This window comes from Hemibagrus wyckioides, linkage group LG29 (genome assembly GCF_019097595.1).
Source record: "Hemibagrus wyckioides isolate EC202008001 linkage group LG29, SWU_Hwy_1.0, whole genome shotgun sequence".
NCBI lineage: Eukaryota > Metazoa > Chordata > Actinopteri > Siluriformes > Bagridae > Hemibagrus > Hemibagrus wyckioides.
The window spans coordinates 15,328,941-15,340,882 of record NC_080738.1 but is presented as its reverse complement, the minus strand read 5'-3'; the positions used below and the strand labels follow the sequence as shown (position 1 = coordinate 15,340,882).

Sequence of the window (11,942 nt, the reverse complement as noted above, 5' to 3'; positions counted from 1 at the left end):
CAGCTACTACATGTACGAATGAAAACCGCTGCTTAAAATACAATGAAAGCATATGTCAGATCCACCAACCCCTAAAGAGGAGCGATGAGTATGATCAGATAAGCACAACACGCACTACTCTGTAAAAACATCACACCCATTTCATTCAAGCTGTTTTCAGTTTATCATCAGCATCTTTTAATATTAAATGAGAAAAGTTTTAAAAAAGAAAAAATGTCAAGCATCCTAATTTAATTACCACATAATCAATCTATGACACTAGCGCCCACTGCTAACTAAGCAGACTTCCTTAGTGCTTCATGAACTTGATCTTCCTTCGCTAAATTTGACTAAATTTTGTTATTTACGGTACATATGTAAGTTCTATTATTAGTCATGGAACCTGACACTCAGTACAACAAAAATGAAGAAATCTTTAACAGGAAATTAATGCGTCAGTGATAGATAACAAACCCCTGCTTTGTCTTACGTCTTTAGACATCAGAATGTGAACAGAAGAAAAAATGTTCAGCATGTGGAAACGAAAAAATCACAGAAGACATGCATTTAATAAACAAGTGCACATACTAAGATAGAAAATGAATTCAATTTATTGTCATTCATATACTATGTACACATAAAATCTAGAAAGTACATACACATTAATCCAAAAATGAATAAAATGTTCATTTCAGTACATTTGAACTCCCTGAAAAGTGAATTCTGTTAGTAAAAGAAAGCTACACACTGTTTTCTGGTTGAGATGTACAATATGGAAACTTTTTCCTTTATAATAAAATTTTTTTTATTAGAACACGGCTATATAACATTTACAGAAATACATTTCAGGTGATTTAAATAGCCTTAAATATCAGCACCTGGAAAAATTTGCTGATGTTTGTAATCGCCATGCTGTCCTGCTTTATGCCACCCTCCTAGTATTATTAAAACACATAGCATATCAGCAGTACATTCGGGGCTCATGGCAACCTTTCATTTATTCTTCTTGTTACTATCTATACAATGAAAGCTAATACATTATTCAAGCCATTTACTGTAAGATGTATTCATTTTAGCACTGAAAAAAAGAAAAATAAGCAATGGAGATATTTGAGAGATTTGTAATAAGTTTTGTTATATAGTCCCTTTTGCATATATTTTAGATTTTCATTTTTAAAGGAAAGGCCAACCAACACAACATTTGTACTTTAGAACAATATTTCAACTTCAAAATGATATACTTCAGGCTTGTGTACTTTGGTCATCTCTGGAATAGGTGAAATTTTGATAGCCAAATTTCTCTTTTCATTCAGCCTTGTTACAAGAATTTGTAATTGAAAGGCAGTTCTATTTAAGTTTGATAATAAGGCTTATGAAATATGGTTAAGATCTGAAGCTTTTGCTTCCTGAACTTGAATAAGTCAACAGTGGAATGCAGTCTGTAACATAATTTTCAACCAAGACAAAGACAAGCACGAAGGTGTCATGTGTGATGATGTGAAGGCTGATGGCATGTATCATCCCCCAATCAGCATCACAGAGAAAAAAAATGTGTTACTCAGCCTATAAAAGACAAGCTTTGCCTTAGAAACCTGAATATTGGAACTATGAAACTGACCTAAAACTGAAGACTTTTTATAACACTCTAACTTGACTCTTAAAGAGATTACAAAGCATCTGGGTGAGTTTAAAATCTTGTATATTCATTATAGATGGGGGAAAAAAATGAAGTATTCATAATTATGAAATAATGATAATGATTTAATATATAATCAGATTATCAGATATAAATTATATCAGACTGACTTTAAGGAAATATTTTCTCATGTATTTAAATGTTATTTTCTTTTATGCTCTAGTTCTATCAATCAAATACAATTCTAGATATAAAGATTCTGATAATTGTGATGCAGATTTTTTAAATAAGCAAAGACATACCTAAATGGAGAATTATACTGAAATGTTGTAAGTTTAATCATTCTGATGATTATAATGTGCATTCCTATGTGTACTGTTCACCAGATACAAAAAAAAAACAGTTAGTTGTCAGAGAATGCATATCTCTATATACACGTGTGTGTGTGTGTGTGTGTGTGTGTGTTTGTTAGGTAAGATCATAGATATAACAAAAGGGGAAAAATCCTTCCAAACTAGTTTATATGTTGAAAAATATCTAGTAATCCACTGAGAGTTGGCATAATCATTTTTTAGTGACCTGAAAGAAGTAAGTGAAGGTTTTTAGTGAAGGAGCAGAGGAAGACTTTCAAGAAACACTTGGAAAACAGCCAATGTTGTGAACGTAATGTGAAAAGATATGGCTATTTTAAATGACTATCCCCTTTACGAATCTCAAATGAATTATACTATTATTATAAGCAGTTATTTAAATGAGTAAATAATATTGTACATAGAGATATTCTGAGGATTTACCTTATATTCATCGTGTGAGAGTGTTTAGGAAATGCTGTGAAAAAAAATCTGGTATCGAATAATAGTGAGATTGTTTAGCAATGTATAAAAAATCTTGAATGCAGATTAAGAGCATAAGATAATATAACACAACGGAGCATATTGTGATCCAACATATTTTTTAAAATGTTTTGATTTCTAAAAATTGTATAATAATTTGTGTAATATCATTTCAGGTTATTATTGGAAAGCATTCAGGATGAAGAGAAAAGAATTGAGAATCGTGTTCATACTGTGTAAGTTCTTCATCCAGGCTAATGATTCTCACCTATATTATTCCTATTGCATAATAATAATAATAATAATAATAATAATAATAATAATAATAATAATAATAATAGAATTAATAATAATAATAATAATAGAATTAGTAATAATAATAATAATAATAATAATAATAATAATAATAATAATATAACTTGTAATAATAATAAAAATGTACTATAGGCATCATATTGAAAGCTGTAACTGGACAAACCACATCAAGTGACACATCTGCAACATCAATAAGTTCTTCCGATGCTTCAACACCGGGAATTTCAACAAGTGTTGCTGGAATATCAGAAACCAGAGCTGTCACATCTACAGCATCACCAAGTTCTTCTGATGCATCAACACCGGGAATTTCAACAAGTGTTATTAGAACATCAGAGACCATAGCTGTCACATCTACAGCATTACCAAGTTCTTCTGCTGGAACAACTAGAGGAATGACAATGGGGATTTCAACAAGTGTTGCTGAAACATCAGAAACCAGAGTTGTTAAATTCTCAGCATCACCAAGTTTTTCTACTGAAACAACTGCAGGAACGACACTGGAAAATTCAGCAAGTGTTACAGGAACATCAGAATCCTCGGTTGTCCCATCTACAGCATCACCAAGTTCTGCTGGAGCAACTGCAAGAATCACACTGGGAATTTCAACTAATGTTAGTCAGACACTTCCTGGATCAACTTCAGGTACTTCAGTAGGTGTTTTCGGACCATCATTGATTACAACACGCACATCAGAAAGCTCAACTACAACTGGATCAACTACAGGTATTAAAACAACACTGAAACTCATTTTGGAATATATGACTTGCTAGGACTCATGGATTGCCAGGATACCTGGCTACCTTTTATAGTAGTCCTATGATCTTGTGACCATACTGCCATATATTGATTTGTTATATATATATATATATATATATATATATATATATATATATATATATATATATATATATGACTTATGAACAAAAAGTCTTTCTATTATTTTAGTTGCAGCAACTGGTGCTGAATCTGCAACACCCACATCCGAAAGACCATCAGCAGGTTCAGGTAATTATTCAGGTATATAAACCAATATATAAACCATTTTATAACTACATAGCTTTTTCATGAAACTTGTGTCCTTCTCTCTTGATTACAGTAACTGTAGTTCCTACTGCATCACCTGCAATGACTTCAACAATTGTAGCTACAACAGACATCACTAGTGTTTCAGCTAACACTGGCACTACCACAACTGCTGCCTTCGGAACATCATCTATCCTGGGCACATTAACACAAGTTACATCACAGCCACCATCAGCTTCTCCTTCAGGACCAACATCAGCTTTCACACTAGAAAAAACAACTGGTGTTACATCACAGCCACCGTCAGATTCTCCTTCAGGATCAGCATCGGCTTTCACACTGGAAAAAACAACAGGTGCTACATCACAGCCACCATTAGCTTCTCCTTCAGGATCAGCATCAGCTTTCACACTGGAAAAAACAACTGGCATTCCATCACAGCCACCATCATCTTCTCCTTCAGGATCAACTTCAGCTGTCACACTGGAAAAAACAACTGGCATTCCATCACAGCCACCATCATCTTCTCCTTCAGGATCAACTTCAGCTGTCACACTGGAAAAAACAACTGGTGCTACATCACAGCCACCATCAACTTCTCCTTCAGGATCAACTTCAGCTTTCACACTGGAAAAAACAACTGGTGCTACATCACAGCCACCATCCGCTTCTCCTTCAGGATCAACTTCAGCTGTCACACTGAAAAAAACAACAGGTGTTACATCACAGCCACCATCAACTTCTCCTTCAGCATCAACTTCAGCTTTCACACTCGAAAAAACAACTGGTGCTACATCACAGCCACCATCAGCTTCTCCTTCAGGATCAACTTCAGCTGTCACACTGGAAAAAACAACTGGTGCTACATCACAGCCACCATCAGCTTCTCCTTCAGGATCAGCATCAGCTGTCACACTGGAAAAAACAACTGGTGCTACATCACAGCCACCATCAACTTCTCCTTCAGCATCAACTTCAGCTTTCACACTGGAAAAAACAACTGGTGCTACATCACAGCCACCATCAGCTTCTCCTTCAGCATCACCTTCAGCTTTCACACTGGAAAAAACAACTGGTGCTACATCACAGCCATCATCAGCTGCTCCTTCAGGATCAACTTCAGCTGTCACACTGGAAAAAACAACCGGTGCTACATCACAGCCACCATCAGCTTCTCCTTCAGCATCAACTTCAGCTTTCACACTGGAAAAAACAACAGGTGTTAGATCACAGCCACCATCAGCTTCTCCTTCAGGATCAATTTCAGCTTTCACACTGGAAAAAACAACTGGTGTTACATCACAGCTACCATCAACTTCTCCTTCAGGATCAACTTCAGCTTTCACACTGGTAAAAACAACTGGTGCTACATCACAGCCATCATCAGCTTCTCCTTCAGCATCAACTTCAGCTTTCACACTGGAAAAAACAACTGGTGTTACATCACAGCCACCATCAACTTCTCCTTCAGGATCAACTTCAGCTTTCACACTGGTAAAAACAACTGGTGCTACATCACAGCCATCATCAGCTTCTCCTTCAGCATCAACTTCAGCTTTCACACTGGAAAAAACAACTGGTGTTACATCACAGCCACCATCAACTTCTCCTTCAGGATCAACTTCAGCTTTCACACTGGAAAAAACAACTGGTGCTACATCACAGCCACCATCAACTTCTCCTTCTGGATCAACTTCCATGTTCACACTGGTAAAAACAACAGGTGTTACATCACAGCCACCATCAACTTCTCCTTCAGTATTAGCTACAGCTAACATCAGAACCACCACTGCAGGTGGTTCATCAGAATCACCATTGAGTTCTACTTCAGGAACAATTCCTAAAATCACAACGCAAACACCAACTTCAGGCAACACACAGCAAACACCAGTAACCACAGCTCCAAGTACTCCTTCCACAATAACTACAGGTATTACCATAGAATTTTCTAATTAAGTATTACATTATTTATAGTTTAAGAATTTCATATTTTTATAACATTTATGTTCACTTAAATATTTTCCGTATCATTTTTCCCCAGCAACAGTTGTGACACGAAACATTAGCATTGTCTCTAATGCAGTGTTTACTAATGACCTATTAGACTCGTCTTCAACTGCCTTCATTTCCAGAGTAAACCTTACCATTACTGAGGTATGTTTGATTGATGTAATGTCTATACTATTGTCACTATATGTAGAATAATTGAAAAATAATGGGTTATTTTTAAAAAGAAAGTTTAGGATATTAAGTTTTCAATGATATTTCTGGGTGTACAAGGACTATAGAATGTCTACAACAATGTAAGCTCTTCATGAGTTTTGAATGTGCATCTTAGATTTCGTGATTTTTACATAACTAGTACTGTGTAAGGGTGTGGGTTTTGCTGTAAATGTAAATGAGGTCTATTAGCTCAGTGGACCATAATCTCAGCATGTCAACTCAGCAAAGTCAGTGCTGTGGTTATTTCATCAGCATTAATAAAATGGAATCTTTTTTATAAAAACATATATTTGAATTGCCTTTCGGATAGGTTCTAAAGTCCTTGTGGCAGTAATTTGGAGAATTGATGTTGGCTGTGATTGCCTAATAAATCTAGAGCAGGGGTGTCCAATCTTATCCAAAAAGGACCAGTGTGGGTGCGGGTATTCATTCCAACCAAGCAGCAGCCGCACATGAGTCTATTGAAAGATCAACTGATTAAACAGGTGGAATCAGATGCAGCTCCTCCTTGATAGAAACAAAAACCTGCACCCACACTGGCCCTTAGCAGAAAAGACTCGACACCCCTGATCTAGACCCTCTAAAAACTTGTTGTTATGTATCTTTCTAATAATTGCTTTGGCACTCATTTTTTTTACAGCTTGAACCAGTCTTAAAGGGGAACTTTACCAGCTTCATAAAGATAACTGTGGTTGGGTTCAGGTATGTATTGATCTCGCTTATGATCTATTTTTATATATATATATATATATATATCACTTTTCCACAAGCTATATTTAGCTGATAAATTGCTTACATTTGTTTGTTTTCATAGGTCTGGATCAGTCATCACAGATATGAACATAGAGTTCAACAATACTGCTCCCAGTGTTGATATTATCATTACCAGTCTACTGAATGCAGTTACGAATTTAAACATAACAAATGTTTTTGGTACGTATGAATTAGTTCGAAAACATTTGTTTTTGTGTCAAAGTGTCAAATGGGAAAAGTAGCATTTACACTTCATTATAAATATTTTAAAAATAAACTGCTGTTTTTCAGGAGGTGAGAGGTCTGGTAGGTTTTCCAAAGTGAATATGTGACTATGTATCTGATTTTATACATATTTTCCCTTTATTTTATTTTCAGCAACTAATACTACTCTGACTACTACTGCTACAACACCAATTTCAACAACAACTTCTATTACTACTGCAGTCAATACCACCACCACCACCTCCCCAACAACAACAACAGCACCAACAACAACAGCACCAAACACAACAACACCAACAATGACAACAACAGCACCAAACACAACAGCACCAACAATGACAACAACAACAGCACCAACAACAACAGCACCAAACACAACAGCACCAACAACAACAACAGCACCAAACACAACAGCACCAACAACGACAACAGCACCAAACACAACAGCACCAAACACAACAGCACCAACAACGACAACAACAACAGCACCAAACACAACAGCACCAACAACGACAACAACAGCACCAAACACAACAGCACCAACAACGACAACAGCACCAAACACAACAGCACCAACAACGACAACAACAACAGCACCAAACACAACAGCACCAACAACGACAACAACAGCACCAAACACAACAGCACCAACAACGACAACAACAACAGCACCAACAACAACGGCACCAACAAAAACAACAACAACGACAGCAGCAATGACAACAGCAACAGCAACAGCAACAACGACAACAACAACAGCACCAAACACAACAGCACCAAACACAACAGCATCAGCAACGACAACAGCACCAACAGTGACAACGACGACAGCAGCACCAACAACAACAACAGCACCAACAACGACAACAACTACAACAGCACCAAAAACAACAGCACCAACAATGACAACAACAACAACAGCAGCACCACCAACAACAACAACAGCACCAACAACGACAACAACAACAGCACCAAAAACAACAGCACCAACAACGACAACAACAACAACGACAGCAGCAACAACAACAACAGCAGCAACGACAACGACGACAACAACAATGACGACGACAACAACAACAGAAGCTGTAACAATTCGTCCACAGCCAACTATCGACCTGGGTGTTGGTCTCAAGGTTGCTTTTATTGCCGCATATAGTGATCCTCAGAGTAAGGAATTCAAAGAATTGGCTTCACTTGTGACTGAAAAGGTAAGTGTAAGACCATTCACTAAAATATTTAAATTATTCAATACCGAAAACTATACATTTCATAATTGTTGTCAGATCTAGGATCTAAAATGTACGTTTTGTAAGAAAATTTTACAAAATATTTGTATACTGACTACACAGAAAACAGTAATAAAACGGTAAGATAATAATAAAAATCTTTTCTTTTTGCAGTTGGATCAAGTCTATAAAAAACTCTTTGGCCCTCTCTTCCTCCGCACCATCGTCAAAGCCTTCAAGTAAGACCCATTATAAATTTACAATTTATACACTTTTATAAATGCATATTTCACATTTTATACATTGTAGTTAATAAATGATGTTTGTATACTGGCATTCAATTGTTTATAGTTTTTTCACATACAAGAAATTGTTTATGGAATTCTAACCCTAACCCAAATTCAGAGTTAAAATGTATCAAGACAAATTAGCCTATTAAAAATAACTACTCCTAAAAAGAATTTAATATTAACAAAGATTTTGTCCTGCAGAGCTCAGCCAATACGTGCTGATCAAAATACGGAAGCAGAGGTGTCGCTTGTATTCAACGATAGCTCCACAGATCCCATCCCATCCGGACAACAACTAGCAACTGGACTGAAAGCTGCTATAGAAAGTGACCCTACTTTGAGTCAGCAATTTGATGCCACTGCAATTACTGTCATCAGTGAGTATAACGTGGAAAATGTTCCTTAAAAATAAATAATTCATTGCTTAATGTAGAAAACTACCAATAACACCCACATAAGTGTTTTCCCTAAACACTTGGAATGTTGGAAACACAGAATTGTCAAAACGTTTTTGTATGTTGTAGTGTTGGATGAAGTTTGATTCACTTTCACTGGAGCTAAAAGCACGCTAGTCCAAAAAGTCTTCCCAGAGGAGTGGCGGTTATTATAAACAGCAAAGGGGGCAAAATCTGATATGGGATATTCAACAAGCACATATGAGAGTGATGGTCGGATGTCCAAAGGGAGAATTCTAATAAAAAATTGATAGTTTGTAGACACTGTATTTGCACCATGTTTGTCTTTCCAGATATTTGCATTCATACACTATATTTCTCTTTACAGGTGAGCCAGTCCAGGTCGGTGTGCTTTTCGAAACAAATGGCACTTTTACAGATGCTCTCTCAATTACTAGTTCAGGGTCATTTACAAGCAGAACACTCATGATTAAAAACGGAGTAAGTATGAAATCAGCACTCATTGATTTAATCAATAAGCTTTTCATACACATGCAAGACAGAATCAGTGCCTTTCACAAATACAAGCATGAAATGCAGAAATACACATATAGTATTTATATCCAATAGTCACAGTAAGTTCCACTAAATGTGGAGAATAATATATATATATATACATATAAAATAAAACGTAGAATTCTGTTGTATTTTGTTTGTGAGCAGCCTTGACTATATTTAATTAATGATGACGATATAGTTGAATAGCTTGTTACCTCCATAACACAGCACCTGCCCCCAGTATTTATGTACAGAATGTATTTTTCTAATTGTGTATACACTATATACATTTCAGCACTTTGTACAAATGCTTATATTTGTGATGCTGTTTTCCCTTAATATATATTTTTATTCATGCTTAATATTATGATTTTAATAGTAGAATTAATTACCTGTTTACTCTTTTGCAGCTTAACCCTTTTTTCACTGAAGACTTTCCAAATTTATTTAGCCTCTTAACCATGACAAAATACAGGTATTTAAACATTTATTTTAAGCATTTTGCATTAAAACTAGCCCATATTCATATTATAAAACCAAACTTCATTATGCACAGATATTTTTCCTAACTCGCTTTATCTTTGCCTAACCAGCAATGGAACGTTTAATGCACCTGGTAATTCAATTCTGAACACCATGGATTTGGCTTTTAACAGCACTGGAAATCCCAACATCAGCCAAATTGCTGTAACTATGTTTCGAGCAGCCAGAAATGGCACCCTTCCTTTCGAGATTTTTGTCAAGAATATCACGGTGAATGGCACAAGTAAGTAGTTTATGCATGTTGTATGTGGTAAGAAATATCCTTATTTGGAATAAAAAAAATTTAGGGATGTGCTATAATATAATAACCGGTGACATATATAATACGTCATATATGATTTAATCATATCTTAAAGATCATCCATTACATTACAGGCATTTAGCCAGAGATTACAATTTGTAGTTTATAAATCAATAACGTCATACGCTTTAACCGTGAATCCTGAGTTCGTGAGTAAGCCGTTACGTAAACAATAAGCTTCTAGTCAGAACGTATTAATATAGAACCTTGATTTATATTATGGCTGACATTACTGTCAGATTTAATTGACATCTTCCAATCAATCAGAAATGAGAACTCAAAAGTGCCGTGGTACATTCTTTCTAACAAGCATTTCTGTTTTATTCCAACAGTATTTTCTTCGAGCAATGTCAGCAGCAAGATCAGTGTGCTCATGGCGTGCTTCATGGTGGCTGTGTCACTTCAGTTCACACGGTCCAGCTGATGCTAAACAAGATCCTCCTCTCGGAATGAGAACCAACACCAAGTTTGACGATCCTGTTCAGTTAATGAATCAGGCTAATACGTAGAGCTAAGATTTTAAATAATGTGCATGCTTAACAAATACAATAGGGAGAGCATTATAAGAATCTGCACGAGCCAAACTGTATGAATGTATGAAGGATAGGGTTTGGTCAGCACTTGTAGCTTTAATTATTTTGAATGGGCATGTTGTAAATGATTCTTTGTATTTGTTTGTAAATCTTTAGTGAAGGAATTTTATTTATCACATGGAAACTTGACAAGCTAATATGACAAAGGCACTGAGGTTACATGTTGTGTATTATACATCTATTATGTTACCATTATTAAGTACAGTATATTTGCACAGAAATGCACATGCAAAAACATTATCTATTAAACAAGCTTTGATGATGCATGTGGCATTAAATGCATGCTTTGGCTTTGGCTTTGGCTTAAAATACTTTCATGTGTCTAAGAGAAGTATTACGAGTTTCTGCAAATGATTACTTACAATATAATCTAGATAATGTTGTCTTAAATTATGTTTTAGTCAAAAATTAAGTAAGGATGAAGTAATAATAAATGAACTGTTGCTTGTAAAACAAGGTTTTAATGATTAGTTTTAATATCTGTCTATCAGTACATAACCTGACATTATTTCCCCAAACTACAGTCATTTTAATATGGCAAGCAATGAAGGAGAACAAATATTATTATTAATACTTGAAATTTCATAAACTGGTACAGTTTACAAAACTTCCATTCTTCTGTAATGTGTTTATCACTCTGTATATATGTGTTTATTGCAGTGGGTATCTAGGTTCTTCTATATTTTCTGTATTTATTTAAAAAAAAAAATATATATATATATATATATATATTCCTGCTGTATTGTGCATACATAGAATGCAGCACCATATATTTATAAATGCACAACTCAGTGTCAAATAAACTCAAGAGACGCTATATGCCTGGTCCTTTTTTTTTACTGTTAACCCTGAACATTTCAGTAATGACTAGCATTAGTGCTTTTTCCTTTTCAGCAAGTACCAATTATCTTCTCTCACTTAATCCCTGGCAGATAGTCACTACTCCTCTATGCAGTTCTCTCCTCATGCTCCTGTATGTCATAACTGAACATGTTTAACATCCGCCAACTGTTATATTTGTAATTAAGCAGTCTAATCATTTTAAC

General features: G+C 35.4%; 1 protein-coding gene across 1 annotated transcript; it reads left to right on the top strand.

Moving 5' to 3' along the window:
• Nucleotides 1-1,584: 1,584 nt before the first annotated feature.
• Nucleotides 1,585-11,653, top strand: LOC131348982 (mucin-2-like). Its single transcript, XM_058384242.1, has 15 exons — nt 1,585-1,660; nt 2,625-2,684; nt 2,896-3,489; nt 3,712-3,771; nt 3,863-5,719; nt 5,831-5,943; nt 6,653-6,714; nt 6,827-6,945; nt 7,144-8,198; nt 8,391-8,455; nt 8,708-8,883; nt 9,290-9,402; nt 9,870-9,934; nt 10,053-10,225; nt 10,636-11,653. Exons 2-15 carry the CDS (start codon nt 2,648-2,650, stop codon nt 10,725-10,727), a joined length of 4,581 nt encoding a protein of 1,526 aa, XP_058240225.1. The 5' UTR covers nt 1,585-1,660; nt 2,625-2,647; the 3' UTR covers nt 10,728-11,653.
• Nucleotides 11,654-11,942: the final 289 nt, after the last annotated feature.

Coding starts and splice junctions, on each gene's coding strand:
- LOC131348982 (XM_058384242.1), top strand. CDS start 2,648: ATGAAGAGAAAAGAATTGAGAATCGTGTTCATACTGT. Junction 8,456..8,707: donor ACCATCGTCAAAGCCTTCAA/GTAAGACCCATT, acceptor TTTGTCCTGCAG/AGCTCAGCCAATACGTGCTG. Junction 9,403..9,869: donor CACTCATGATTAAAAACGGA/GTAAGTATGAAA, acceptor ACTCTTTTGCAG/CTTAACCCTTTTTTCACTGA.